This window comes from Carcharodon carcharias, chromosome 27 (assembly GCF_017639515.1).
Source record: "Carcharodon carcharias isolate sCarCar2 chromosome 27, sCarCar2.pri, whole genome shotgun sequence".
Classification (NCBI taxonomy): Eukaryota; Metazoa; Chordata; class Chondrichthyes; order Lamniformes; family Lamnidae; genus Carcharodon; species Carcharodon carcharias.
The window spans coordinates 14,486,809-14,513,238 of record NC_054493.1 but is presented as its reverse complement, the minus strand read 5'-3'; the positions used below and the strand labels follow the sequence as shown (position 1 = coordinate 14,513,238).

General features: G+C 45.1%; 2 protein-coding genes across 8 annotated transcripts; both read right to left on the bottom strand.

Moving 5' to 3' along the window:
- Positions 1 to 2,109: 2,109 nt before the first annotated feature.
- On the bottom strand, positions 2,110 to 11,092 carry LOC121270416 (zinc finger protein 239-like). 5 transcript variants are annotated; one of them, XM_041175730.1, is made up of 4 exons: positions 9,708 to 11,092; positions 6,020 to 6,138; positions 5,409 to 5,500; positions 2,110 to 3,448 (listed from the first exon to the last, which is right to left on the bottom strand). In XM_041175730.1, exon 4 carries the CDS (start codon positions 3,336 to 3,338, stop codon positions 2,382 to 2,384), a length of 957 nt encoding a protein of 318 aa, XP_041031664.1. In that variant the 5' UTR covers positions 3,339 to 3,448; positions 5,409 to 5,500; positions 6,020 to 6,138; positions 9,708 to 11,092; the 3' UTR covers positions 2,110 to 2,381. The 5 variants fall into 5 exon arrangements, with proteins under 5 accessions (XP_041031664.1, XP_041031665.1, XP_041031666.1 ...); XM_041175731.1 differs by lacking the exon at positions 9,708 to 11,092 and adding an exon at positions 7,542 to 7,614; XM_041175732.1 differs by lacking the exon at positions 9,708 to 11,092 and adding an exon at positions 7,063 to 7,098.
- Positions 11,093 to 17,424: 6,332 nt separating this feature from the next.
- On the bottom strand, positions 17,425 to 21,093 carry LOC121270423 (gastrula zinc finger protein XlCGF8.2DB-like). 3 transcript variants are annotated; one of them, XR_005941522.1, is made up of 2 exons: positions 21,041 to 21,093; positions 17,425 to 17,906 (listed from the first exon to the last, which is right to left on the bottom strand). XR_005941522.1 is itself a non-coding variant. In XM_041175745.1 (2 exons), the coding sequence occupies exon 1, from the start codon at positions 20,356 to 20,358 to the stop codon at positions 19,432 to 19,434; it is 927 nt and encodes a 308-aa protein (XP_041031679.1). In that variant the 5' UTR covers positions 20,359 to 20,737; the 3' UTR covers positions 17,425 to 17,906; positions 18,124 to 19,431. The 3 variants fall into 3 exon arrangements, 1 of the variants encoding a protein (XP_041031679.1); XR_005941521.1 differs by having other exon boundaries at positions 20,882 to 21,090; XM_041175745.1 differs by lacking the exon at positions 21,041 to 21,093 and adding an exon at positions 18,124 to 20,737.
- Between the last annotated feature and the right edge of the window lie 5,337 nt (positions 21,094 to 26,430).

Sequence of the window (26,430 nt, the reverse complement as noted above, 5' to 3'; positions counted from 1 at the left end):
GTGGTCATAAACTGGAACTGACACCTACAAGAGTGGTGGAAGATCAATTGTTTTAAAATGAAATTGGATGGGCACTTGAAAGAAATAACCATGCAAGGATACAAGAATGTAGAGGACGAATTGGGCTGAGTGGATTATTCCACAGTGAGTCAGCATGGACTCAAATTGACAACTGGACTCTTTCAGTAGGAGAAATATATAACATAGCAATAGTATTACATAATGAGATGAAAAAAGAACTTTCTTACAGAACCATAAATTATATACTTAAAAAGTACCTTATGACAATATTAAACATATCTCTGTCCTATATTAATTTAATGTTCCCTTAAATATCGGCCATCTCTTGGGGAAACCATTCCTTTAATTGTAAACAATTAGGAAGGAGGCCAGCCTAATTTAGCCAGACAAATAAATGTGTCAAGTTGAAGGAGCTAAGGATGTCAATGTCTTTAAGAGAGAGAGAGCGAGACCTCGGCCTGCCTTCTCAGAGTCTGGAATCCCTCCCTGGAATCACTTCATTTCCCTTCAGTTCCTGCAAGTCACCAATTTATCCCCAGAATGAGACAAGAAATGGAAAGGGGGAAGCATTGATCTCCTCACAGATGTTGCCCAGAGGAGGAAGTTTTAGTCTGTAGCTCACTGTCCAACTTCCGCATTGTGACGTCCACAATGGAACTCTGCCTAAATCAGCCAATAGGAATCACTCTGATCCGCGGTGACGTTCTCGGGTTCCAGTCCGCAGGCCAGCGCGCGGACACGGGAGCCCCGCCCCCACCTATTGTCCCCGCTCCCCCGACTCCTCCAGCCATGGTTTCCAGGCAACCGCCTGACGGCTCCGGCCAGAGCGAGAAGCCACTTGGCGAATTCCCCCCTCCCCCCCCCCAACTGACTGCGGCGACTGCTTGGTCCTTAAAGAGATCGCTCCAGACAGCTCAGGTCAGCAGCGCTTTCTGCACATGCGTGCTGGGCTGGCAGGTGGGGAAGGGAGTTTAGTCTTTATTTTCTCTTTACCCTTTATTTTCTCCCACATCATTGAGTTTGATTTTAAATAGCACCACATTTGTTTTTAGCTTCACAAACGAGGATATCAATGGACTGGTCAGGTGGGCAGAGCAGTGGCAAATGGAATTCAGCCCGGAAAAATGTGAATTAATGCACTTGGGGAGGGCTAACAAGGCAAGGGAATACACTGTGAATAGCAGGACCATGGAAAGTACTGAAGGCCAGAGGGACCTTGGTGTGCATACCAGAGGAAATTGTGTGGGAACAGGTAGACAAACCAGTGAAGGTGATGCTCTGGCAAGGAACCAGTCGAGAGTAGTCCCACCAGCTGGGTGATAGTGGAGAAGTGCAGGAGGATTGTGTGGTCAACCATGTCGAGGCTGCAGACTGGTCTAGAAGAACAAGGAGGGTTACTTAACCTTTGTCACAGTCACAGGGGATGTCATTTGTGAAGAGCTGTTTCCGTATTGTGGCAGAGGCTGAAATCTGCTGGAAGGGATTCAAATACGGACTTCCGGGAATGATGGACAGATAATTGGGCTTTTTTTGGACAGATAATCTCGGACTTTGGAGAGGAAAGGCAGTTTGGAAATGGGGCTTTAGTTTGCAAGGACAGTTGAGACAAGGGTCTGTGTTTTAAGGAGGTGGCAATGGCAGAAGATTTAAAGGAAAGCGGGAAAACAACTGAAGAGAGAGAACTGTTAACAAGATCAATTTACATGGGAATAGGGTTGATGGAGCAGGAGGTGGGTCTCATGAGCAAGATGAGCCCTGAGAGGGTATGAGGGGAGATGGGAGAGAGCCTAGAGAAAGAGGGACGTTCTTGGATCGGAGGGGACGGGGGGGAGGGGGGGGGGGGGTAACTTTAAAGGCAATTTGTCCCAGTGAGCTAGTGGAAGGGTGGAAAGCAGCACAGGCAGCTGATCAGATTGTCTCAATCTTAGTGACAAAGAAGCTCCAGGAGCTCCTCACACTTGTTGTTTGGAGGTGAGGATGGAGGAGACAGGGGAGCAGGAGAGCACTTCAAAAGGAACTAACTTGTTTCAGAGACAATAAAAAGACTCAACACACTTTGTTTAAGACAAAGCTGATTTATTTGACTCCTATCCAGAATATTAACCACCATAACTATGGTGGAGTTTATTAACATCAGCAGAGACAGACCACAAAGAACATAATTCAATCCTGGATGTTATTTACAGCAAAATCCAATCACTCATGAACTTGCTTGGATCTGAGCAGGTTGTTGAATTAATGAACCCCTCCTCACACTCTGTGCAGGTGAATGGCCTCTCCCCAGTGTGGATTCACTGGTGTTCAGCAAGTTAAGATGATCTCCTGAACTCAGTCCTGCATTGAGAGCACCTGAATGGTATCTATTCAGCGTGAATCTGTTGATGGGACATGAGTCTCCGGGAGCTTTTATAGCATTTCCTGCAGTCTGGGCATTTAAAAGGTCTCACCCCAGTGTGAACCTTCTGGTGTCTCTGCAGGTTGGTTGAACTAATGAATCCCTTCCCACACACGGGGCAGGTGAACAGCCTCTCCCCAGTGTGTACTCGCTGATGCCTCAGCAAGCTGAATGACTGAGTGAATCCCTTCCCACATGCTGAGCAGGTGAATGGCCTCTCCCCAGTGTGAACGTGCTGGTGCGTCAGCAGGTTGGATGAACTACTGAATCCCATCCCACACTCGGGACGGGTGAACGGTCTCTCTTCAGTGTGAACTCGCTGGTGTCTCAGCAGGCTGGATGACTGAGTGAATCCTTTCCCGCACTCCGTGCAGATGAACGGCCTCTCCCCAGTGTGAGTTCTCTGATGTTCAGTGAGGTCAGATGATCGCCTGAACCCAGTTCCGCAGTGAGAGCGCCTGAACGGTCTCTCATCAGTGTGAACACGTTGATGGTACATCAATTCACCGGAACTTTTATAGCCCTTCCTGCAGTCTGGACATTTATAAGGTCTCTCCTCAGTGTGAACACGCTGGTGTGCCATGAGGTGGCATTTCCGAGTGAATCCCTTTCCACATCTGGTGCAGGTGAATGGCCTCACCCCAGTGTGAACATACTGATGCCGAAGCAGATGGGATGAACGAGTAAATCCCTTCCCACACTCAGAGCAGATAAACGGCCTCTCTCCAGTGTGAAAGTCCAAATGAGATTCCAGCTTAACAGGACAATTGAATCCCTTTGCACAGTCCTCACATTTCCATGGTTTCTCCGTGGTGCGGGTGTCCTTGTGTCTCTGCAGGTTGGATGAAAAGTTGAAGCTTTGCCCACAGACAGAACACGTGTTCAGTTTCTCTCCGCTGTGAACGGTGCTTTTTCCCTCCATGTTCACTATCTGATGATGATATTCAGATTGCGATAAACTGGGAGACTGTCAGATCCTGACATGATGTTTAGTTTGAGTTTCCCGACTGCAAATCCTCCTCTTCTAATACCCTGTGAAATTGATGTAAAACAGAAAAAAGGGCGTGAGTGAAAATCCACAAAAACACAAAGGCAGGTTGTGAAATTGAGCTGAATGAATCAGTAATTTGTGGGACCAGGACTAGGAAAAAGTGACCATGAAAACTGCTGGATTGTCATAAAACTTAACTGGCTCACTAATGTCCTTCAGAGAAGGGAACAGGCCTCCCAGTCTGGGTCTACACAAGGTTCTGGCCTCTCTGGGGGGAGAGAGACGAGAGAGAGAGAGAGAGATAGGAGAGTGAGGGGGATAAAGGAGAGTGACTTTATGTATCCACAACTCAATCAGAACTTCAACAGAACTTCCCAAATCCTCAATCCAGAAGGGCCAAGGGAGCAGGTGTATGTGGATTGTTGTAAACCTAACTTGTTCACTAATGTCTTTCAGGGAAGGTAACCTGCCACTCGGTCTGCATCACCTCCAACTCCAAGTTCCCCTCCAATTCACAAACCGTTCTGACTTGTCCGGCAGCCACTACTGGATGAGCAGAAATTTCCTCCATTTACATATTGGAAAGACTGAAGCCATTGTCTTCAGTCCCTGCTATTCCACTCCCTGGCCGACAACTCCATCCCTCTCCCTGGCAACTGTCTGAGGCTGAACCAGACTGTTCACAACTTTGGTGTCATATTTGAACTCATGATGAGCTTCCAACCACATATCTGCATCGTCACCAAGACTGCCTATCTGCAACTCGGTGACATCGCCTGACTCCACCCGAGTCTAAAACCCTCATCCATTCCTTTGTTACCTCTAGACTTAACTATCCCAACACACTCGTGACCGGTCTCCCATATTCAACCTCCCTGTAATCTTGAGCTCATCCAAAACTCTGTTGCCTACGTGTTTCCTTGCATCAAGTCTTCTTCACCTATTACCCTGTGCTTGCTGCCTACAAAGGTTCTCATCTAAGCACCAAACTTTAAAATTCTCATCCTTGTTTTCAAATCCCTCTATGGCTATGATCATCCCAATCTCTGTAGTCTCCTGCAGCCCCACAACCCTTTGAGATCTCAGCACTCATCTAATTCCTGCCCCTTGAGCATTTCTGATTTGATTTGCTCCACCATTGATGGCTGTTCTTTCAGTTGCCAAGGCCCCAAGCTCTGCAGTTCCCCCTTAAACCTCTCTGCCTCTCCATCTCACTTTCCTCCTTTAAAATACTCCTTAAAACCTACCTCTTTGACCAAGCTTTTGGTCACCTGCCCTAATATGTCCTTATGTGGCTCAGTGTCAAATGTTCCTTTATAACACACCTGTGAAACACCCTGGAAAGGTCTATTACATGAAAGGCACTATATAAATACACATTATTGCCATTGATTTGGACATATATCACTGTTCCTTCATCATCACTGGGTGAAAATCCTGTAACTCCTTACCTAACAGCATTGTGGGAGCACCTTCACCACATGGACTGCAGTGGTTCAAGAAGGTCAAACATCATCTTCTCCACAGGTAATTGGGAATGGGTAATATCTGCTGCTGGTCTTGTTAGTGATACCAAAACCCCAAGAATAAATTTTCAAAATATGTATATGTATAATAAATTAAAAGCATCTATAGAAATATTTATTCCAAAAACAAAAACAATATGTAATCTTTTACATTCTTGGACAGTGTCCATTTAACAACCTGATCTCCCTGGAATCCACCTCCCTCGACAATTTCACATTGGAAATTTCTGGGTTCCAAAGAACTCAGGGTTAAATCCAGCAGCTTCTCCTTCATCTCCACTCCAGTTTAAACTAATGCAACAAAGGCTTTCAAAAGGGAATTGGATAAGAACCTGAAGGTAAAAGTTGGGCTATGCGGAAAGGGCAAGGGAATGCAACTAGCTGATTTGCTCTTGCAGAAAGCCAGCATGGGCATGACAGGCTGAATGGCCTCCTGTATTGTAATCACACAATGATTATGTGAATAAGCACCTACCATGGAGGCCAGGGGCCAAACTCTGCAACCAACACCCAATCAGTTCTTAATTGGTCCATCTCTGCTTTTAGATTCAATTCTGTGAGAAACATCTGCAATAAAACAAAAGGAAAATAATGCAGCCACTGGGAATCTAAAATAAAAAGAGCAAATGCTGGAAGTACTCTGCAGGTCAGGCAGTAACTATGGAAAGAGCAACAGAGTTAATGTTTCAGAGTGTGCAAAATGAATTATGGGGAATAAAAATGGACCAGAGTTTGATGGTCAATATAAGCTTAGAAGCGGAAGAGAAATGATCTCTCGTGAAGGAGAAAACAATTCCTGACTGCGGGGAAAAAAAGCTGGTAAATCACCCAGTGAATAGCTGGGTGGGGGTTTTTTGTGGGGGGGGGGGGGTGTGGTGGCAGCAGTGGAAACCTCATTTGGCCACAGTTGGTGGAAATAACAGCAAAATATCAAACATGGTTATCAGGGAGGGCAGAGGTGAAACAGAGCAATGGATGGACATGGATTGAGATCCACAATAAAGGAGTCACATCAGCCCCTGAGCCATGGAACCAGAGCTCAGCACTAAAAACTCTAAATTGTCAAGAATGCTCAATAACACTCACCTCTGAAACAATTTCACTGTTTTCAAATTTAAAATCTCCTGCTGCATTCTGAAGCTGGAAAGATATCAGAAGCACTGGAGTCAGAGAACAACCTGGCAGTCTTCAAATCTTCTAATACCCTGTAAAAGAAGATCACAAAAGTCATGTGTCAGTCGAGGTTCGACATTCAGAGGAGACAATTCTTTTGGTTTTCTTAATTTGACTTGTTGTTGTTAAATCCTCCCCTTCAGACCCCAAGGAAAAGGAGTTTCCAACATCCATCACTGTCAGTCCAGGATAAGAATTCACACCACTCTCCCCTGGCTGTGTTTTCTACCAGTGTGATACATGCACAGTTGTATGCTGATGGCAGACCCAGGTTAGCGACTGCCATCTTTATAGGGGGCAATGTGCGGCAGGGCATATTTGCTGTTCTCCCTGTCAGAAGGAGGAGAGAATATTGTGAATTTCTATCCTGAACTGACACTGATGGATTTTGGAAACTCCTTTTACAGGGATTTTGAAGGGGAGAATATGCAGATGGAAAAGTAAAATATTTTCCTTGTGGGATCTTTTACTACAGCCATGTTGAAAACTTTGTCTCGCCGTCACAATAATGTGCATGGATTGTAGATTGCTGTGAGTGTTAGACTATACTGCCCCTCCTCATTCTTCTCCCTTCTCCCACTCCAGGTTCCAGGTTGCAGGCTCCAGCTGTGAAGTCATTGGATTTCTGGAGCAGTGCGCATGTGCAGATGGGTATTGGTGGCCATCTTGGAATGACAGGAGACACAACATTCCCTCCTCCTGCTGCAAGGGACAGTGATGATCACGCATGCCCTCTGCTGCACATCGCTTCTAAAGATGGCGGCCGTGCATGCGTCCTCCTGCCCTTCACCGGCTGTGTTTGCTACCAATGCTGTGCATGCGCAGTTGTACTGTCTGACTCCGTTAAGGCATTACAAGTGGCAGGGTCAGCAGCAGCCAGGAGCAGAGATGCTTATCAAACAGTTATTAGGACATTTTCCCCTAAGTTTTGAAAGATATTTTAAGCAAATGCATACACTGTAAGAAAACACCAGGCAAGACCCAGTCTCCAAACCAGTAAAATCTGACATTGGGCCCAAAGTTGCCCCCACTTGGGAGTTGAGGGACAAGAAGAGTTGGCACCAAAGATGAATTGAGGCCTGGGCCAGATCAGCCATGATCTTATTGAATGGTGGGGCAGGCTTGAGGGGCCGAATGGCCGACTCCGGCTCCTGATTCTCATGTTCACAGCTCCCTCAAACCAGAGGAGGTTCCTCAGTGACGTCATGGGCCATTGTCCCGGCTCCGAACCAGAGACACCCACTGCGCATGCGCCCCTTGCCCCAAGATGGCGGCCGTTAACTAGGGCTTGTTCCGGGTAAAAGCGCCGGAGCTGCAAACTCGGGACATGGAGGTTCTAATCCAGGATTTCGGCCTACACCTAGTGTTTACATGAGACCTCACCTCCCTCCCCCCCCGGCTCCATTCCTCCCAACCCCCCCCCACCGACTCTCACCCTCTGAATAAAAGCGTCTCCCGCACTCGCAGGCCTCTGAGCAAAGTGACACTGCGCAAGCTCCAGATACAGCCAGCCACTGCGCCTGCGCACTGCGGGGGGGGGTGGGGAGAGAAATCCTGTCGAGTGAATAGGGCAGTCACATTCGCGAGGATTGCTGGGTAACAGCACCGCCATTGAAACTCCAAACAGGCCACAGGTTATTTTCTGCTACCCAACTGAGATGAATTAATTTAACAGGTTACACTTTGGGATCAAATCAATGAGCAGGACTCTGATAAAAAAAAGCAAAATACTACGGATGCTGGAAATCTGAAACAAGAACAAAAATTGCTGGAAAAACCCAGCAGGTCTGTGGAGAGAAAGACTGAAGAACAGACATACGGACTTGAAACGCTGACTCTGTCTTTCTCTCCACAGATGTTGGGAGTTTTTCCAGCAATTTTTGTTTTTGTTTCAGGAGGGCTCTGATCTGTTTGGGAAGCTATCAAAATATTTGGTCCTTGTAAAACATTGGGCAGGAAGAGAATCAGAAACTAAAACGGGACAAGAAACTGACTTTAACTTAGACAGGGAGAGAAGGAAGAAAGGAAACCCTGGGAGGTTTTGTGAAACCACCTTCACGATTGCTCATTAAATCTCTACACAGAAAGTTCTGGACACAAGGTTAATGTCTGTTATTCTGTATAGTTGAATTAGGGTGATTCAGATTAATATTTTGTCACGATGATTCTGATAATTCCAGTAGCTTTAGTATGTTATCTATGGTATGTAATCGAGAAATTAGGGAAACAAGCTCGTGTAGAAATAATTACGTTAGTCAGAAACAGTTGTGAGGATATTTCCTTCTCAAAGGGGAGTGTTGTAAGAGATGTATCTTTAAGAATATTACAGAATTATTATAGAATCAGCAGGTATTGCATAAGACTGTCTGACACAAGGTTGTTACTTTGACTTTGCTGTCTCTCTCTCTCACTTTGAAAAAACAGTTCTTAGCAGCCAGAGCCAGGGACAAACAGAGATAACAGCCAAGAAGAATCAAGACAAGTGTCTGGCAGGAGTTAACAGGTGGCATACCAAGCACCAGATAAACTGCAAGATGATCTTGAAGCAAAGTGATGGACAAGGGTGGAGGGGAGGGGGTGACACCATGGCTACCTCGCCTCAGGTTACTGACCAGATGGGGAATCGAACAAGTGATTAACATGGTGTAAACTACCAGCCCCTAGAAATAAAGTATTTTAACGGGTGCTCAGAGGGAAAGGGGGCAGTCCTCATTGGCAGAAACATTCCTAACTTCCTAACCCCTCAGTCAGCTCGAGAAGACAGAACAAAAGAGAAAGCAGCTGCAAACATCGAACAAGAGACTGCTGTCAAAACCACTCTCACCTGTCACGGGTCAGGTGTAATTTTATATCCATTTAGTTTATGATCATATTTAATCTGGTTCTTCTTAATAAACTACTTAATAATTAATAAACAACTTTAAAATCACTGAGGAACTTGAACACTTTTTTTGTTTAATCGATGACTCCCGAACCTTAATCTTACAGAGATGGGGATGGGGGAGAGGGAGAGCATTTCAAAAGGAACTAACTTGTGTTACATATATTTTAAATAATCAACACACTTTGTGTTTAACACAAAACTGATTTATTTGACTTTTGCTGTAGGGGACCCACACTAAGTCCAGTAGTTGAGAGTGATTAACAGGCTGGGTTTTGTGTTTATTGACCCTGGGAGTGCTACAGATACCTTCCCAGGATCCCAAGACCAGGAGAGACATTCTGGAAGGTATGGGGAGCTGGGAGTTGTCCATGAGAGTAACCAAAGGTATGAGAACTGAAATAATCTTGAGTTAGAAAGGAAACAAGACCCAAAAAAGCAGCAGTCAGTAACAGGACATCAATTATTCTCCTCTCATTTTAGAGAAATTAAGGACACGACACTCCATGTTTCAAACAAAATGAATATCTTGAGACCTGTCAAATGAATCAAACTTCAGCCCAGTTACGTGGTTATTAACATCAGCCCAACTGTCAGAATGAACCTGGTTGTCCTGTATGTGATTAACAGCAGTGGTAACAGCAAAATCCAACCCCTTTGTTCAATTGTGAACTCGCTAGTGTCTCATTAAGTGGGATGAATGAGTGAATTCCTTCCTACCTACGGAGCAGGTGAACGGCCTCTCCACAGTGTGAACTCACTGGTGTCTCAGCAGAACACCTGTGATTTTAAAAGTCTTCTCACATTTTGAACATTTGAAAAGTCTGTAATCAGTGTGAACAAGTTGATGTGAATTGGGGTGAGCTAGACCAGTGAATCCCTTCCCACATACGGAGCAGGTGAACAACCTCTCTCCAGTGTGTACTTGCTGGTGTGTCAGTAGGTGGGATGAACAGGTGAATCCCTTCCCACATATGGAGCAGGTGAATGGCCTCTCCCCTGTGTGAATGCACTGGTGCATCAGTAGATCCCTTGTAGTTTTAAAGCTCTTCTCAGTTAGAACATTGGAAAGATTTCCTATCAGAGTGAACTCGCTGGTGCAGCTTGAGGTTGGTCAAACAAATAAATCCCTTCTGGCAGATGGAGCAGGTAAACAGCCTCTCCTCAGCGTGAACTCGCTGGTGTCTCAGCAGATCACTGCAGTTTTAAAGCTCTTCTCACATTCAGAACATTGGAAAGGTCTGTTATCAGTGTGAACAAGTTGGTGTGAGCTGAGGTGAGATAGTCGAGTGAATCCCTTCCCACACACGGTGCAGGTGAATGCCCTCTCCCCGGTGTGAACTTGTTGGTGTTTTATGAGGTTCAGTGATTGTCTAAACACTTTCCCACAGTGAGAACAACTGAACTGTCTCTCAGTGTGAACAAACTGGTGCTTGACCTGGTCCTCTCATCTTTTAAAGCTCTTCTCACAATCAGAGCAGTTAAACAGCCTCTCATCAATGTGAACTAGCTGGTGTCTCAGCAGCTGGGATAGAAAATTGAATTTTTTCCCACACACAGAGCAAGTTAATGGCTTCTCCCCGCTGTGAGTCCTCTGGTGTATATGTAAGCTGGATGATAATGTGAATCCCTCCCCACACACTGTGCAGGTGAACGGCCTCTCCCTGATGTGACTGCATCGATGGATCTCCAGCTGGGATGGGTAATTGAATTCCTTCCCGCTGTCCCCACATTTCCATGGTTTCTCCATGGTGTCTGTGTCCTTAAGTCTTTCCAGGTTGGACAATCAGTTGAAGCCTCGTTCAAACACAGAACACAGAATGCGTGTATGGTTTCTCCACACAGTGAATGATTCTGTTTGTTTTCAGGCTGTGTAACTGATTAAAGCTCATCCCACAGTCAGTGCACTGGAACACTCTCATTCAGGTATGTGTGTGTCTTGGTGCTTTTCCTGTTGTTTGAAATCTTTCCCCACAGTCAGAACAGACAAACATTTCTCCTTCCACATTCAAAAGCCGATGATATTCAGGTCTTGATGAACTGAGTCATTCTGTCAGATTTTGATATGATTTTTGGTTCGAGTTACCGATCGAGTTACCTTCTAAAGCCCTGTAAAAGGAGATTACAATAAACATCACTGACAGTCCAGAACAGAAATTCAAAACAGACAATCCTAGTTCCTATGGAACATTTTTCCTCTCGTTCCCCCAAAGCTGTAAATCCCCAACCCACACACACACACTCCCTCCTCCCTAGGCTAAAATCCAAATAAGGTGTTGGATAATTAATTCTTTCAACAAATCCTACAGAGATAGCAAAATGTTCAATAATTCACTTCATTCGTGACTCGTGACAAAACTTTACACAATCAAATGTCTGAATGTGTGTTCCCTTGCTGAAATGTGGGTAAACCTCTGTCTAGACTTCAGCAGAAAACTCCAGAATCCCACCTCTCAAAGGCACTGCCCAACCACATGGAAGTAAATGTATAATGGAGTTCAGGAGAAAAGATAACATCTGCAAATAAGCTATGGAACAAATACACTATAAGACAGCCTGATCACCAACTGTATAAAACTCATAAATAGGATATAAATGATTGAGAGTTTAATGAACTCAAGTTGACAACATATGATCGAAAATGCACAGTGCAGTAGACCTTTCATTTCTATTCTATAAATTAAGGAGTCCTGCATTTTGTAACATACTGTAATGACTTTATGCTGAAATGATCATAATTGTGCAATCCTTTAACTGATTAATATTTTCACTTTATTTTAATATTGCCTATAACTACGTCATGAATGATGATTACTTGTTTTATTTGTATCATCATCACAATTCAGTACCTGCCACTGTGATGACGTTTCCATAAATCAATTATCTATCAAACCAAACCAATTATCTGAATCACCCTGACTGACCATACAGAATATCAGATGTCAATCTTGTGTCCAGAACTTACTGTATGGAGATTTAATGAGCAATCGTGAAAGTGGTTTCTCCAATCCTCCCAGGGTTTCCTTCCTACTTCCTTCTTTCTCTCCCTAACTAATTTAAACTCAGTCTCTTGTCCCGTTTTGGTTTCTGCTTCTCTTCCTGCCCAATGTAACCCTGAGCTCATTTTACAAGGAGCCATTTGTTAACAGTTTCCCAAAAAGAGATCAGATTCCTCATTGATTTGAGTCCAAAGTGTAACCTCTTATTTACTGTCCCCCCTCCCCCATCCTCTGACGTGAACCATCCTCCACTCGCTGACCCAGGATGGCGGCCGTTAACCTGGGCCTGTTCCTGGGAGGGAGAAGCCCCGCAGCTGCAAACCAGAAGCTGACAATTATTCCTCAGGGTTTCCGGATCCACAGTGTTTCCAAATCCTCCCCGTCCAGCTGCCGGCTCCATCGCTCCCTCTACGGTTGCAGAAGCGACAAACAAGTGGCTCTCCGTGGTCATGACTGACACTGTGCATGCTCCAAACATTGGGGAGCACTGAGCCTGTACACTGGTCTCCTGTGGTGTGGATAGGGGACATTCTCTACCATGGGGAATGCTGGGTAAAAGCCCCACCATTGTGATTCACAATTCAGGTTCTTGTGATTATTTTGTGGGAACGAGGTGGAGACTGACCATAACCCCAATAAAGTCAGGAACTTGACGTTCTGTAACCTACAAGGTTACAGACGAGAACTGGATAGTGGGATTGGGCTGGCACAGACATGATGGGCCATATGGCCTCCTTCAGTCCTGTAAAGTTTCATTTTCACTTTCCATCGTTGAAGATGTTGAAGACTGAGATTTAGACTGAGACAGAATTTTGGTCTCTCAGGGAATCGAGGATCATGGGGAACAGGCAGGAAAGTGGAATTGAGGCTGAAATCAGCCATGATCGTTTTGAATGGCAGAGCAGGTCATCCAGTCTAATCCCGCTCCTAGCCCTTATAGAAACAAAGAGACTAGGAGCAGGAGTAATCCATTGAGCCCTTCGAGCCTGCTCTGCCATTCATTATGATCATGGCTGATCATCCAGCTCAATAGCCTGCTCCCGCTTTCTCCCCATACCCTTTGATCCCTTTCACCCCAAGAACTATATCTGACTCCTTCTTGAAAACATACAATGTTTTGGCCTCAACTACTTTCTGTGGTAACAAATTCCACAGGCTCACCACTCTCTGGGTGAAGAAATTTCTCCTCATCTCAGTCCTAAATGGTCTACCCTATATCCTCAGACTGTGACCCTTGGTTCCGGACTCCCCCAACATCAGGAACATCCTTCCTGCGTCTACTCTGTCTAGTTCTGTTAGAATTTTATAGATTTCTATGAAATCCCCCCTCATTCTGCTGAACTCCAGCGAATATAATCCTAACTGACTCAATCTCTCCTCATATGTCAGTCCCGCCATCCCAGGAATCAGTCGGGTAAACCTTTGCTGCGCTCCCTCCATAGCAAGTACATCCTTCCTCAGATAAGGAGACCAAAACTACACACAATATTCCAGGTGTGGTCTCACCAAGGCCCTGTACAATTGCAGGAAGACATTCCTGTTCCTGTACTCGAATCCTCTGGCTATGAAGGCCAATATACCTTTTGCCTTCTTTACCGCCTGCTGCACCTGCATGCTTACCTTCAGCGACTGGTGTCCGAGAACCCAGGCCTCATTGCGCATTTCCCTCTCTCAATTTATAGCCATTCAGGTAATCACCTGCCTTCCTGTTTTTTGCTACCAAAATGGATAACCTCACATTTATCCACATTATGCTGCATCTGCCATGCATTTGCCCACTCACTCAGCTTGTCCAAATCACACTGAAGCATCTCTGCATCCTTCTCAAAGCTTACCCTCCCACTCAGCTTTGTGTCATCTGCGAATTCGGATACATTACATTTAGTTCCCTCATCTAAATCATTAATATATATTATGAATAACTGGGGTCCAGCACCGATCCCTGCGGTACCCCACTAGTCACTGCCTGCCATTCCGGAGAAAGACCCGTTTATTCCTGCTCTTTGTTTCCTGTCTGCCAACCAGTTTTCTATCCATCTCAATGCATTACCCCGAATCCCATGCGTTTTAATTTTACATGCTAATCTATGTGGGACTTTGTCGAAAGCCTTCTGAAAGTCCAAATAAACCACATCCATTGGCTCCCCCTCATCAACTCTACTAGTTACATCCTCGAAAAATTCCAGTAGATTTGTCAAGCATGATTTCCTTTTCATAAATCCATGCTGACTCTGTCCAATTCTGCTATTGTTTTCCAAGTGCTCAGCTATTAAATCTTCTACAATGGACTCTAGAATTTTCCCAAGTACCAATGTCAGGCTGACTGGTCTACAATTCTGTGTTTTCTCTCTATCTCTCTTTTTAAGTAGTGGGGTTACATTAGCTACCCTCCAATCTGTAGAAACTGTTCCAGAGTCTATAGAATCTAAGATGACCACCAATGCATTCACTATTTCCAGGGCCACTTCCTTTAGTACTCTGGAATGTAGATTATCAGGCCCTGGGGATTTATCGGCCTTCAATCCCATCAATTTCCCCAACACTATTTCCCTAATAATACTGATTTCTTTCAGTTCACCCCTCTCACTAAACCCTGTGTTTCCCAACATTTCTGGAATGTTTTTTGTGTCCTCCTTTGTGAAGAAAGAACCATTTAGTTGGTCAGCCATTTCTTTGTTCCCCATTATGAATTCTCCTGTTTCTGACTGTAAGGGACCTACATTTGTCTTCACCAATCTTTTTCTCTTCACATACCTACAGAAACTTTTACAGTCAGTTTTTATGTTCCCGGCAAGCTTACTCTCGTACCCTATATTCCCCTTCTTAATCAATCGCTAGGTCCTCTTTTGCTGAATTCTAAACTGCTCTCAATCCTCAGGCCTATTACGTTTTCTGGCCAATTGGTATGCCTCTTCCTTGAATCTCATACTATCTCTAATTTTCCTTGTAAGTCATGGTTTGGCCACCATTCTTATTTTACTTTTGCACCAGACAGGAATAAACAATGGCTGCAGTCCACCCATGCACTCTTTGAATGTTTGCCATTGCCTATCAACCCTCATCCCTTGAAGTAATGTTTCCCAATCCATCATAGCCAACTCACGCCTCATACCATCATAGTTTCCTTTATTAAGATTCAGGGCCCTAGTCTCAAAATCAATTACATCACTCTCCATCTTGATGAAGAATTAATTCATATTATGGTTGCTCATCCCCAACGGGCCACGCACAACTAGATTGCCAATTATTCTTTTCTCATTACATAATACCCAGTCTAGGATGGCCTTTCTCTAGCTGGTTCTTCAACGTATTGATCCAGAAAAACATCCCGTACACAATCCAGGAATTCCTCCTCTACGGTATTGTTACTGATTTGATTTGCCCAATCTATATGCATGTTAAAGTCACCCATAATTACAGATGTTCCTTTATTGCATGCCTCTCTAATTTCCTGTTTAATGCCATTCCTAATATCACCACTACAGCTTGGGGGTCTATATACAACCTCCACTAACATTTTTTGCCCCTTAGTGTTTCTCAGCTCTACCCATACAGATTCCACATCGTCGGAGCTCATATCTTTCCTTACCATTGCGCTAATTTCCTCTTTAACCAGCAATGCAACTCCGCTTTTTCCTTTTTGTCTGTCCTTCCGAAATACTGAATACCCCCAGATGTTCAGTTCACATCCCTGGTCAACCTGTAGCTATGTCTCCGTAACCCCAGCTATATCATACCTGTTTACATCTATTTGCGCAGTTAATTCATCCACTTTATTGTGAATGCTCTTCGCATTAAGGCATAAAGCCTTAAGACTTGTCTTTTAACATTACTTGTCCCGTTCCCACTATTTTTCACTGAGGGTCTGTTTGATTCTTGCCCTTGATTTCTCTGCCTATCACTTTTCTCATTCCCCTTTCTGTCTTTTGTTCTTGTCCTTGATTCCCCTTCCTCTGACTTCTTGCATAGGTTCCCATCCCCCTGCCATTTTAGTTTAAACCCTTCCCAACCACTCTAGCAAATGTTCCTCCAGGACATCAGTCCCGGTCCTGCCCAGGTGTAACCCGTCCCACCTCCCCCAGAACTGGGTCCCAATGTCCCAGGAATCTGAAACCCTCCCCTTCAGACCATCTCTTCGGCCACGTATTCATCTGACATATCCTGCTATTTCTACTCTGACCAGCAAGTGGGACTGGTAGTAATCCTGAAATCACTACCTTTGAGATCCTACTTTTCAACTTATTTCCTAACTCCCTATATTCTGCTCTTGGGACTTCATCCCTTTTTTTGCCTATGTCGTTTGTACCAATGTGTACCAGGACCACTGGCTGTTCACCCTCCCCCTTCAGAATGTCCTCCAGCCGCTCTGAGACATCCTTGACCCTAGCACCAGGGAGGCAACATACCATCCTGAAGTCTCGTTTGCGGCACAGAAATGTCGATTTATTCCCCTTCCAATTGAATTAATTATTGCATTCCCACACTTTTTACTCTTCACCAGTGCAGCAAAGCCAACGAATTTGGCTGTTGCTGCTTTCTCCTGAGAGGCCATTCCCCTCAACAGTATCCAAAGTGGTATATCTGTTTTGCAAAGCAATATCCACAGGAGATTCCTGCACTGCATGCCTAGTCTTCTTGCTCTGCCTGGTGGTCACCCATTCCCTTCCTGCCTGTGGACTCTTAGCCTACGGTGTGACCACCTCTCAATGATACTCTCCATCTCACGGATGCTCCAGTATCCCCAGCTGCCGCTCCAGCTCCAAAACCCGGGCTTCCAGGAGCTGCAGCTGGAGCCACACCTCTCACGTTTCTCTTCCCTTCTCTTAGGTTCTTACAACAGCTCTGCCTGCTTTCATCTAAACTCATTTATTTGACAGATACCCAGAATATTAAACTTCACCCCAGTTACAAGGGTTACTAACAGCAGCAGAAACAAAGGAATCATTAACAGCAGAACCCACCTCTGCAGTCACTTGTGAACTCGCTGGTGTGTCAGCAAGTGAGACGATCGAGCAAATCTCTTCCCACACGCAGAGCAGGTGAACGGCCTCTCCCCAGTGTGAACTTGCTGGTGTGTCAGCAGATTCGATGACTGAGAAAACCCCTTCCCACACACAGAGCAGGTGAATATCTTCTCCCCTGTGTGAACCCGCTGATGTGTCACCAGGTTGGATGATGAAGTGAATCCCTTCCCACACACGGAGCAGGTGTACGGCCTCTCCCCGGTGTGAACTCGCTGGTGTTGAATGAGGTGAGGCGACTGTCTGAATCTCTTCTCACATTGAGAACAACTGAATGGTCTCTCGTTAGTGTGAACAAGCTGGTGTTTAATTAGGTCCGGTGAGATTTTAAAGCCTTTCCCACAGTCAGAGCATTTAAAAGGCCTCTCGTCAGTGTGAACTCGCTGGTGTAACTGAAGGCTGGACATCAGAGTGAATCCCTTCCCACACACGGAGCAGGTGTACGGTCTCTCCCCAGTGTGAGTGCGTCGATGAGCTTCCAGCTGGGATGGGCAAGTGAATCCCTTCCCACACTCCCCACATTTCCACGGTTTCTTTGTGGTCTCAGTGTCTTTGTGTCTCTCCAGGTTGGACGATCAGTTGAAGCCTCATCTGCAGACAGAACATATGTACAGTTTCTCCCTGCTGTGAATGTTGTGACATTATTTCAGGCTGTGTAACTGGTTAAAGCTCTTTCCACAGTCAGTGCACTGGAACACTCTCACTCGGGTGTGTGTGTCTCGGTGCTTTTCCAGCCACACTGATGCTTGAAATCTTTTCCCACAATCAGAACAAACATTTTTCCTTCGACATTCAAAGACTGATGATATTCAGGTCCTGATGAATCGAGTGACTCTGTCAGATTGTGATGAGATGTTTGGTTTGAGTTTCCCATCTTCAAATCATCTCTTTCTGATATCCTGTAAATACAGTTGACAAAAGTTATCACCATCAGTCCAGGATAGAAATTCAGATCAGACAATTCTAGTTTCTATAGAACATACTTTCTTCTCTCAAGCACGTTGTCTAATTAAATGAAAAGAGCCCAAAATCAGCATCAAAGCCCCAACAAGAGTGAAGAGAACCTTCCTAACTAAACCAGAATGTTGTTTCCAGTGTCTCCGAGACACTCTGTACCTTAAGGTACCCACCAGTGGTGGAAAGTATCAGCCGTATGAGTGGACACCACATGCTCCCTCTCCAGAGCCACCCAGACATGGACAAGACCATGGAAGGGAGGCCAGAAGCCTCTAATGGGGTAGAAACAAAAAATTCTGGAAAAACCCAGCAGGTCTGACAGCATCTGTGGAGAGAGAAACAGTTAATGTGACAAGTCCATATGACTCTTCTTCAGAGCCAGTGAAGTTGATGAGAGCCAAAGTATTTGGGAGATTTGTCTTTGAGAGGACAGCCACATTCCTGATTCTGTACCGAGAGGCCCAGAATGTGCTGCAAACAGCGAAAGTGAAAGTTGTTGAGCTTCCTTTCCTGATCACTGTAAATCGTCCACGTTTCACTGACAGACAACAATATGCTGAGGACACAGGCCTCATAAACCAGCATCTTGGTGCTGAGAGGCAGCTTGATGTGAGTCGGCCAAATGGGGAGCCGCTTTCCTGATGTGTGTATCGAGTTCTGCATCAAGAAATAGATTGTCTGTCATTGTGGACCCAAAGTCACAGATTTCACTGGCCACTTCCAGTGTGATCAAGAACGGACACCCAGTCCCCAAACCACAGTTTTCTTGATGTTTACAGTAAGGGAGAACAAGTTACAGACACAGGAGAGACAGTCCATGAGTCTTTGTAGCTGAGTTTCTGTGTGAGTCACAAGCATGACATCATCAGCATCGAGGAGGTCTGTGATCGAGACAGGCTGTATTTTGTCTTCACTTTCAGTCTGGACAGATTGTGGAGTTTGCCGTCTGACCGAGTATTCAGGGAAACTCCTTCCATATCTGCAGGGAAGGCCAAGGTCAGGAACATCGAGAAAAAATTGCCAAACAAATTGGGGACTCGGACACAGCCCTGTTTCACTCCATTCTACACCCTGAAACTGTCAGAAGTGGAGCTGCCAAACTGTACAGTACAAGGTATGTTGTCATGAAAGGAGTCGATGAGACAGAGGAACTTTGGTGGACAAAGTTTTTGTTGCAATCTCCTCTGTCCCCTTTGTTTTTGTAAATTGGGATTATTTTTGTGTCATGCATGTCCTGTGGAACGGATCCGACCTTCCAGCAGAGTTCATGAATTAAGGGGAATGATCACAGATGGTGTTTTTAAAAAGGGACACTGCAGCCCCGAGTATCAGTGACATCTCCAGAATATTAAGCTCCATCCAGTTATAGGAGTTGTGAACATCAGCAGAAACAAACTTGACATTGTCAGACTATCAATCCTGAATATGATTAACAGCAGTGATAACAGCAGAATCCAACCCCTGCAGTCACTTATGAACTCGCTTATGTGTCACTAGGTTGAAGGACCGAGTGAATCTCTTCCCACACACGGTGCAGTTGAATGGCCTCTCTCCAGTGTGAACTCTCTGATGTGCCAGGAGAGCAGATGAACACCTGAACCTCTTTCCACAGTCTGTGCAGCTGAATGGCTTCTCCTCAGTGTGAATTTGCTGGTGTGACTCAAGGGCGGATGATACAGTGAATCCCTTCCCACATACAGAGCAGGTGAATGGTTTCTCCCCAGTGTGAACTCGCTGGTGTGCAATGAGGGTGGATGACTGCCTGAAACTCTTTCCACAAGAAGTGCAGCTAAACGGCTTCTCCCCGGTGTGAACTCGCTGGTGTCTCAGCAAACTGGATGACTGAGTAAATCCCTGCCCACACACAGAGCAGGTGAATGGCCTCTCCCCAGTGTGAACTCGCTGGTGTTCAGCAAGGGCGGATGAATGCCTGAAACTCTTTCTACAGGAAGTACAGTTGAATGGCTTCTCCTCAGAATGAATTCGCTGATGTGACCTAAGGCCGGATGAATGAGTGAATCCCTTCCCACACACAGAGCAAGTGAATGGCTTCTGCCCAGTGTGAAGTCGCTGGTGTATATTGAGGTCAGATGAAGACCTGAACCTCTTTTCACAGTAAGTGCAGCTGAACGGTCTCTCCTCAGTGTGAATTCGCTGGTGCAACATAAGACAGGATGTCTGAGTAAATCCCTTCCCACATACAGGGCAGGTGAATGGCCTCTCCTCAGTGTGAATTCGCTGGTGTGACATGAGTTTGGTTGTCTGAGTGAATCCCTTCCCACACACGGAACAGGTGAACGGCTTCTCCCCAGTGTGAATGCGTCGATGGATTTCCAGCTGAGATGGATAATTGAATCCTTTACCACAATCCATACATTTCCATGGTTTGTCCATGGTGTCGGAGTCCTTATATCTCTCCAGGTTGGACAATCAATTAAAGCCTTGTCCACACACAGAACACATGTACTTCCTCTCCCTGCTGTGAATGGTGTGATGTTTTTTCAGGTTGTATAACTGGTTAAAGTTCTTTCCACAGTTAGTGCACTGGAACACTCTCACGCGGGAGTGTGTGTGTCTCGGTGCTTTTCCAGTCACACTGATGTTTGAAATCTTTTCCGACAGACAAGTATTTCTCCTTCCACGTTCAATTGCCGATGATATTCAGGTGCTGATGAATCAAGTGACGGTTTTAAATCTTGATGTGAAGTTTGATTTGAGCTTCCCTCTGTAAATCTTCCCCTTCTAATATCCTGCAAAAGGAGTTTACAAAACGCTTAACTGTCAGCACAGCCTAGAAATTCAGAACAGACAACTCTAGTTTCAATGGACCATTTCTTCCTCTCGTTTCCCCAAAGGTGTAAATCCCCGTCCCACACACTCTCCCTCCTCCCTGGGCTGAAATCCAAAGCCATCTCACCATCTCCTCCATTTCTTTCCTCCACTCCCAGTTTTCTCCCTCCCTCTCCTCTGCCTGGGTTCAGTTCTCCAGCTCCTGTCTGCAGACTGACAATAAAATCAATGAGTCTTATTGGGGGTTTGGGGCCTCCAGCGGGTGTTTCCAAATCCTCCCACCCACCGCCTCGCTCTGACTCCGCTTCTCCGTGACAAACAGGAGCCTCTTCCCGCAAGGCCATCAATCGCATTGCGCATGCTCCAGACTCTTCGACACTGCGCCTGCGCACTGGTGTCCGGCCTCAACGGCCATACTACGCATGCTCCAGCTCGCAGGCCTAGCCTGATTGACAGCAGCTCCGGACCAATAGAAAAAGGGAACGAGACTGGAGGACCGAATTTGAGTGCCTGGTTCTTCAATCAATCGGAGTGAATGAGGGGCGGGACTGAGCCCGGATCTCCTTCATTGGCTGAAACTCTGCATCATTTTCAAAGCTAATTTGTCTCAAACTCCAGAAGAAAACTGGACCTTTCTGTTTGTAGCTTTAAACAGATGATAAAGTGGAGCAAACATTTCAACATTTGTTAGTGAAAATTGGGAACATGTTGAAACAATGCACAAACAATTCAAGGGTTGACTTAAAGTGATAACTGGGCAGACAGGGAATGTCATCATTAGAACAAGGAGAGTCCCTGGTTTCAATAAATGAGCCGACAGAGGAGTTAAGACAGATTACAGAGAAAGTCTTCTCTTTGACAGGATTTCCTTTTGGCTCTTTCACCATGTTCACCTTCATTGTTTTCCATTTCCCTCCTGGTATTTGACAAGATGTTCACCAAAACTCAAACATAACCATTAACACTCCCGCTGTCTTGTGTCCATGACGTCTTGTCAAATTTATCCTTGGCTCCCATCTGTCCTGACCTTCTACTTTGCTTCACCTGTTCGCACTGGGGAGAGGCCATTCATCTGCTCCGAGTGTGAGATGGGATTCATTCAGTCAAGCACCCTCATTTCACTCCAGCTTGTTCACACTGATAAGAGAACATTTAAATGTTCTGACAATGACCAAGAGCTTTAAATACAAAAGGGAACTGCTGAGCCACCAGCGCACTCAAACTCGGGAGAAGCTTTTTACATGATCCGTATGTGGGAAGCCATTTAATCTATTATCTACCCTGCTGAGATGATAGATTATCAATGAATTCACAAGTGACTGCAAGCCCTGGATTCTGTTCTTATTTCTGCTGCTAATCCACTGAACTGAGGGCTAAGCTAAGTTTACAGTTGGGGTTGATGCTGCTGTTGTTAATAACCATATAACTGGTTTCATATTCATATACATGTTGAATAAAGTAAAGCAGGAGGGGTCACTTTTTAAGAAGCTTACTTCCAGTAATGTAAACTACCATGATCAATCTTCATGTTGCATTGGTCTTCCCGAAATTTCTCCATCCCTCATCTCATAGCAAATACAGTATTCGGATCTGTTTCTGCTAAAGTTAATAAACTCTCAGTTATATGTGTCAATATTCTGGATAAAAGCCAAATAAATACATTTGGTGTTAAACAGATGGAATGATGAGTCATTTTAATATCTCCAATGCAAGTTAGTTCCTTTTGAAGTGCTCTCCCTCTCCCCGTCTCCTCCATCCTCACCTCCAATCAAAAATGCGAGGAGCTGATTCGCTTCATTGTTTCCAAGATTGAGACCATCTGATCAGCTGCCTCTGCCACTTTCCACCTTTTCACTCGTCCACTGGGCCAAACTGCTTCTCCAGATCTGACCAGCCCTAGCTCTGAACAAGCATCTTTCTTTAGTTTCTCTTCTACCTTCCTTTATACTTTCATGAGCTTAACTTGTCCAAGAGACACACTTTCTGCTCTGTGGTCTCCATTCCCACTAAACCGCTGTCCACCCAGAAGAGTTTTGGATGAGCGTAAGTTTATGGAGGGTGGAAGATGGGAGACTAATCAAGAGAGCATTGGAATAGCCAAAACTGGAGGTAACAAAGGCATGGATGAAGATTTCAGCAGCAAATTGGCTCAGGTGGGATGGAGACAATTGATATGACAGAGCTGGAAGCAGGTGATCTTAGTGATAGAGAGGATATGTTGTTGGTAGCACGATACTCAGCTCAGGTTCAAATAGGAGGCGAAGGTTGCAATTTGTCTGGTCCAGCCTCACAGTGTGGCAAGGAGAGGGATGGAGTCGGTGCTGGGTTTATGGTGGGATTTCATGGCCTGAGTGTTAATTCACCTCTTGGGCTGCAACTGCATAGACCTGAGTATTAATTCACCTCTGCCCCATAGGACTTCATTACAGAAACAGGCCATTTAATCCAATCTCAATTTGTTGATAAAAAATTCTGTTGACCAATTGGTTCGCCATGATGGTGATACAATGCAATATTTCTCAAGTGGCCAGAATGTGCCCCATCAATGACGACAGGAGCCCAGTGTGATTACTCAGCACCGGGTTGTACTCTGAGCATGTGCAGTACAAGGTGGATGTGGAATATGCCGATCAGGAGTTGGGAGGAGGTGACACCGAATTACAGAGAACACTGAGTCCAGAATCAGAACACCTGATTCACCTAGATAAAAGCAAAAAACTGCAGATGCTGGAAATCCAAAACAAGAACAAAAATACCTGGAAAAACTCAGCAGGTCTGGTAGCATCTGCGGAGAGGGATACAGTTAACGTTTCAAGTCCAAATGACTCTTCATCAGAACTAAGGAAAAATAGAAAAGAGGTGAAATATAAGCTTATTTGAGGTGGGGTGGGACAGGTAGAGCTGGATAGAGGGCCAGTGATAGGTGGAGATTGCCAAAAGATGTCATAGACAAAAGGACAAAGAGGTGTTGAAGGTGGTGATATTAGCTAAGATATGTGCTAATGGTGACATTAAGGGTAGAAAGCAGGACGAGCAAGGTACAGATAGCCCTAGTGGGAGTGGGGTGGGGGAAGGAATCGAAATAGGCTAAAAGGTGGTGATAAAACAATGGATGGAAATACACAAAAATAATGGAAATAGGTGGGAAAAGAAAAATATATATAAATTATTGGAAAAAGGGGAATCGGAAAGGGGGTGGGGATGGAGGAGAGATTTCATGATCTGAAGTTGTTGAACTCAATATTCAGTCCAGAAGGCTGTAAAATGCCTAGTCGGAAGATGAGGTGCTGTTCCTCCAGTTTGCGTTGAGCTTCACCGGAACAATGCATCAAACCAAGGACGGACATGTGGACACGAGTACAGGGTGGAGTGTTGAAATGGCAAGCGACAGGGAGGTCTGGGTCATGCTTGCGGACTGACCGAAGGTGTTCCGCAAAGCAGTCACCCGGTCTGCATTTGGTCTCTTCAATGTAGAGGAAACCGCATCGGGAGCAGCGAATGCAGTAGACTAAATTGAGGGAGGTGCAAGTGTATTGCTGCTTCGCTTGAAAGGAGTGTTTAGGCCCTTGGACGGTGTTTGAAGTTCCACATTCCCATCTACCCCCGATAACTATTGATTCCCTTGCCTAACAAGCATATATGTACCTCAGGCTTAAAAGTACTCAGTGACCCTGCCTCCAACTGCCTTCTGAGGCATATGAACAAACATACGTACAAGGAGCAGGATAGGCCATTCAGCTTATCGAGCCTGCTCTGCCATTCAATAAGATCATGGCTGATCTGATTGTAGCCTGAAATCTGCATCCTGCCTACTCCCAATAATCTATCACTCCCTTGCTTACCAAGAATCTATCCACCTCGACCTTAAAAATGTTCAAAAACTCCGCTTCCACCATCTTTTCAGGAAGATTGACTCACAACCCCCTGAGAGAAATTTTTTTTGCCTCATCTCCATTTTAAATGGGTGACCCCTAATTTTAAAACAGTGCTCCCTAGTTCTGGAATCATCCACAAGAGGAAACGTCCTTTCCACCAGGGAGATTCAGTTCATCTGCTCCATACGTTGGAAAGGATTCACTTGTGCATCCAGCCTCATCTACAGAAAAATTCAGTAGGTCTGGCAGCATCTGTGGAGAAAGAAACAGAGTTAATGTTTCGAGTCCAATATGACTTCTTCCTCAGTTCTGAATTGATATATCTAGAATATAAATCTAGTCTAAGCTAAGGTTACCATGACAACTATCAAAAATTGTTCTAAACCCCACCTGGTTCACTAATGTCCTTCAGGGAAGGAAATCTGCTATCCATACCCAGTTTGGCCTACCTGTGACTCCAGACCCAGAGCAATGTGGTTCACTCTTAACTGCCCTTTAAATTGGGTGAAGAAGAGGAGGAGGCGTTGCATTATTAGTTAAGGAGTCAGTTACTGCAGTTAGGAGAGATGATATCTTGGAGGGGGCATCGAATGAAACTTTGTGGGCAGAGCTTAGGAATAAAAAAGGGGCAGCCACATTGTTAGGTGTTTATTATAGACCCCCAGATAGTAAGCGGGAAATTGAGGGACAAATATGTGCAAAATTTGCGGAGGTGTGTAAAAACAATAACAATTGGGTAATTATATTAGGTGATTTCAACTTTCCCAACATTAATTGGGATGGACATAGAGTTAAGGGCTTGGATGGAGTGGATTTTTAGAAATGTGTACAGTTAGGTCAATATGTAGAGGGTCCAACAAGGGATGGCACGGTGCTGAACCTAATTCGAGGGAATGAAGCCGGACAGGTGGCTGAGGTGTTGGTGGGGGAGCATTTTAGTGATAGCGATCACAACATAGAAAAATGACAGCACAGGAGGAGGCCATTCAGCCCATCTTGTTCATGCCAGCCTGAGGACACCCAGGTGCCCTTTCTAATCCCACCTTCCTGCACTCGGCCCATAGCCTTGCAGCTAACAGCACTTAAGGTGCAGCTCCTGGTACTTTTTATAAGAGTTTAAAGTTTCTGCCTCTACCACCAACTTGGGGAGTGAATTCCAGACATCCACTACCCTCTGCATAAAAAAGTTCTTGCTCATGTCCCCACTACACCTTCTGCCACTTATCTTGAATCTATGTCCCCTGGTTCTAGAACTCTCCTCCAAACGAAACAATTTATCCTGTCCGCTCTATCTATTCCCCTCATAATTTTGTACACCTCAATCAAGTCACCTCTCAGCCTTCTTTGTTCTAAGGAAAATAACTCCAACCTATCCAATCTCTCCTCGTAGCTACAATTTTCTAACCCTGGCAACATTCTTGTAAACCTCCTCTACACTCTCTCCAGAGCTATTATGTCCTTCCTGTAATGTAGTGACCAGAAGTGCACACAATACTCCAGTTGTGGCCTCACCAGTGTTTTATACAATTCCAACATAATATCCTTACTTTTATATTCAATACCTCTGCCAATGTAGGAGAGCATTCCATATGCCTTCTTTACAACCTTGTCTACTTGAACTCCTGCCTTCAGGGACATGTGTACTTGTACGCCAAGATCTTTCACTTCGTCTACCCCTCTTAGTATATTCCCATGATATAGTTTATGTTTGTTATGGACAAAGAAATAGACAAGTTACAAAAAAATGTTTTGGATTGGGGGAGAGTGGATTTTAGTAAAATAAGGCAGGATCTGGCCAAGG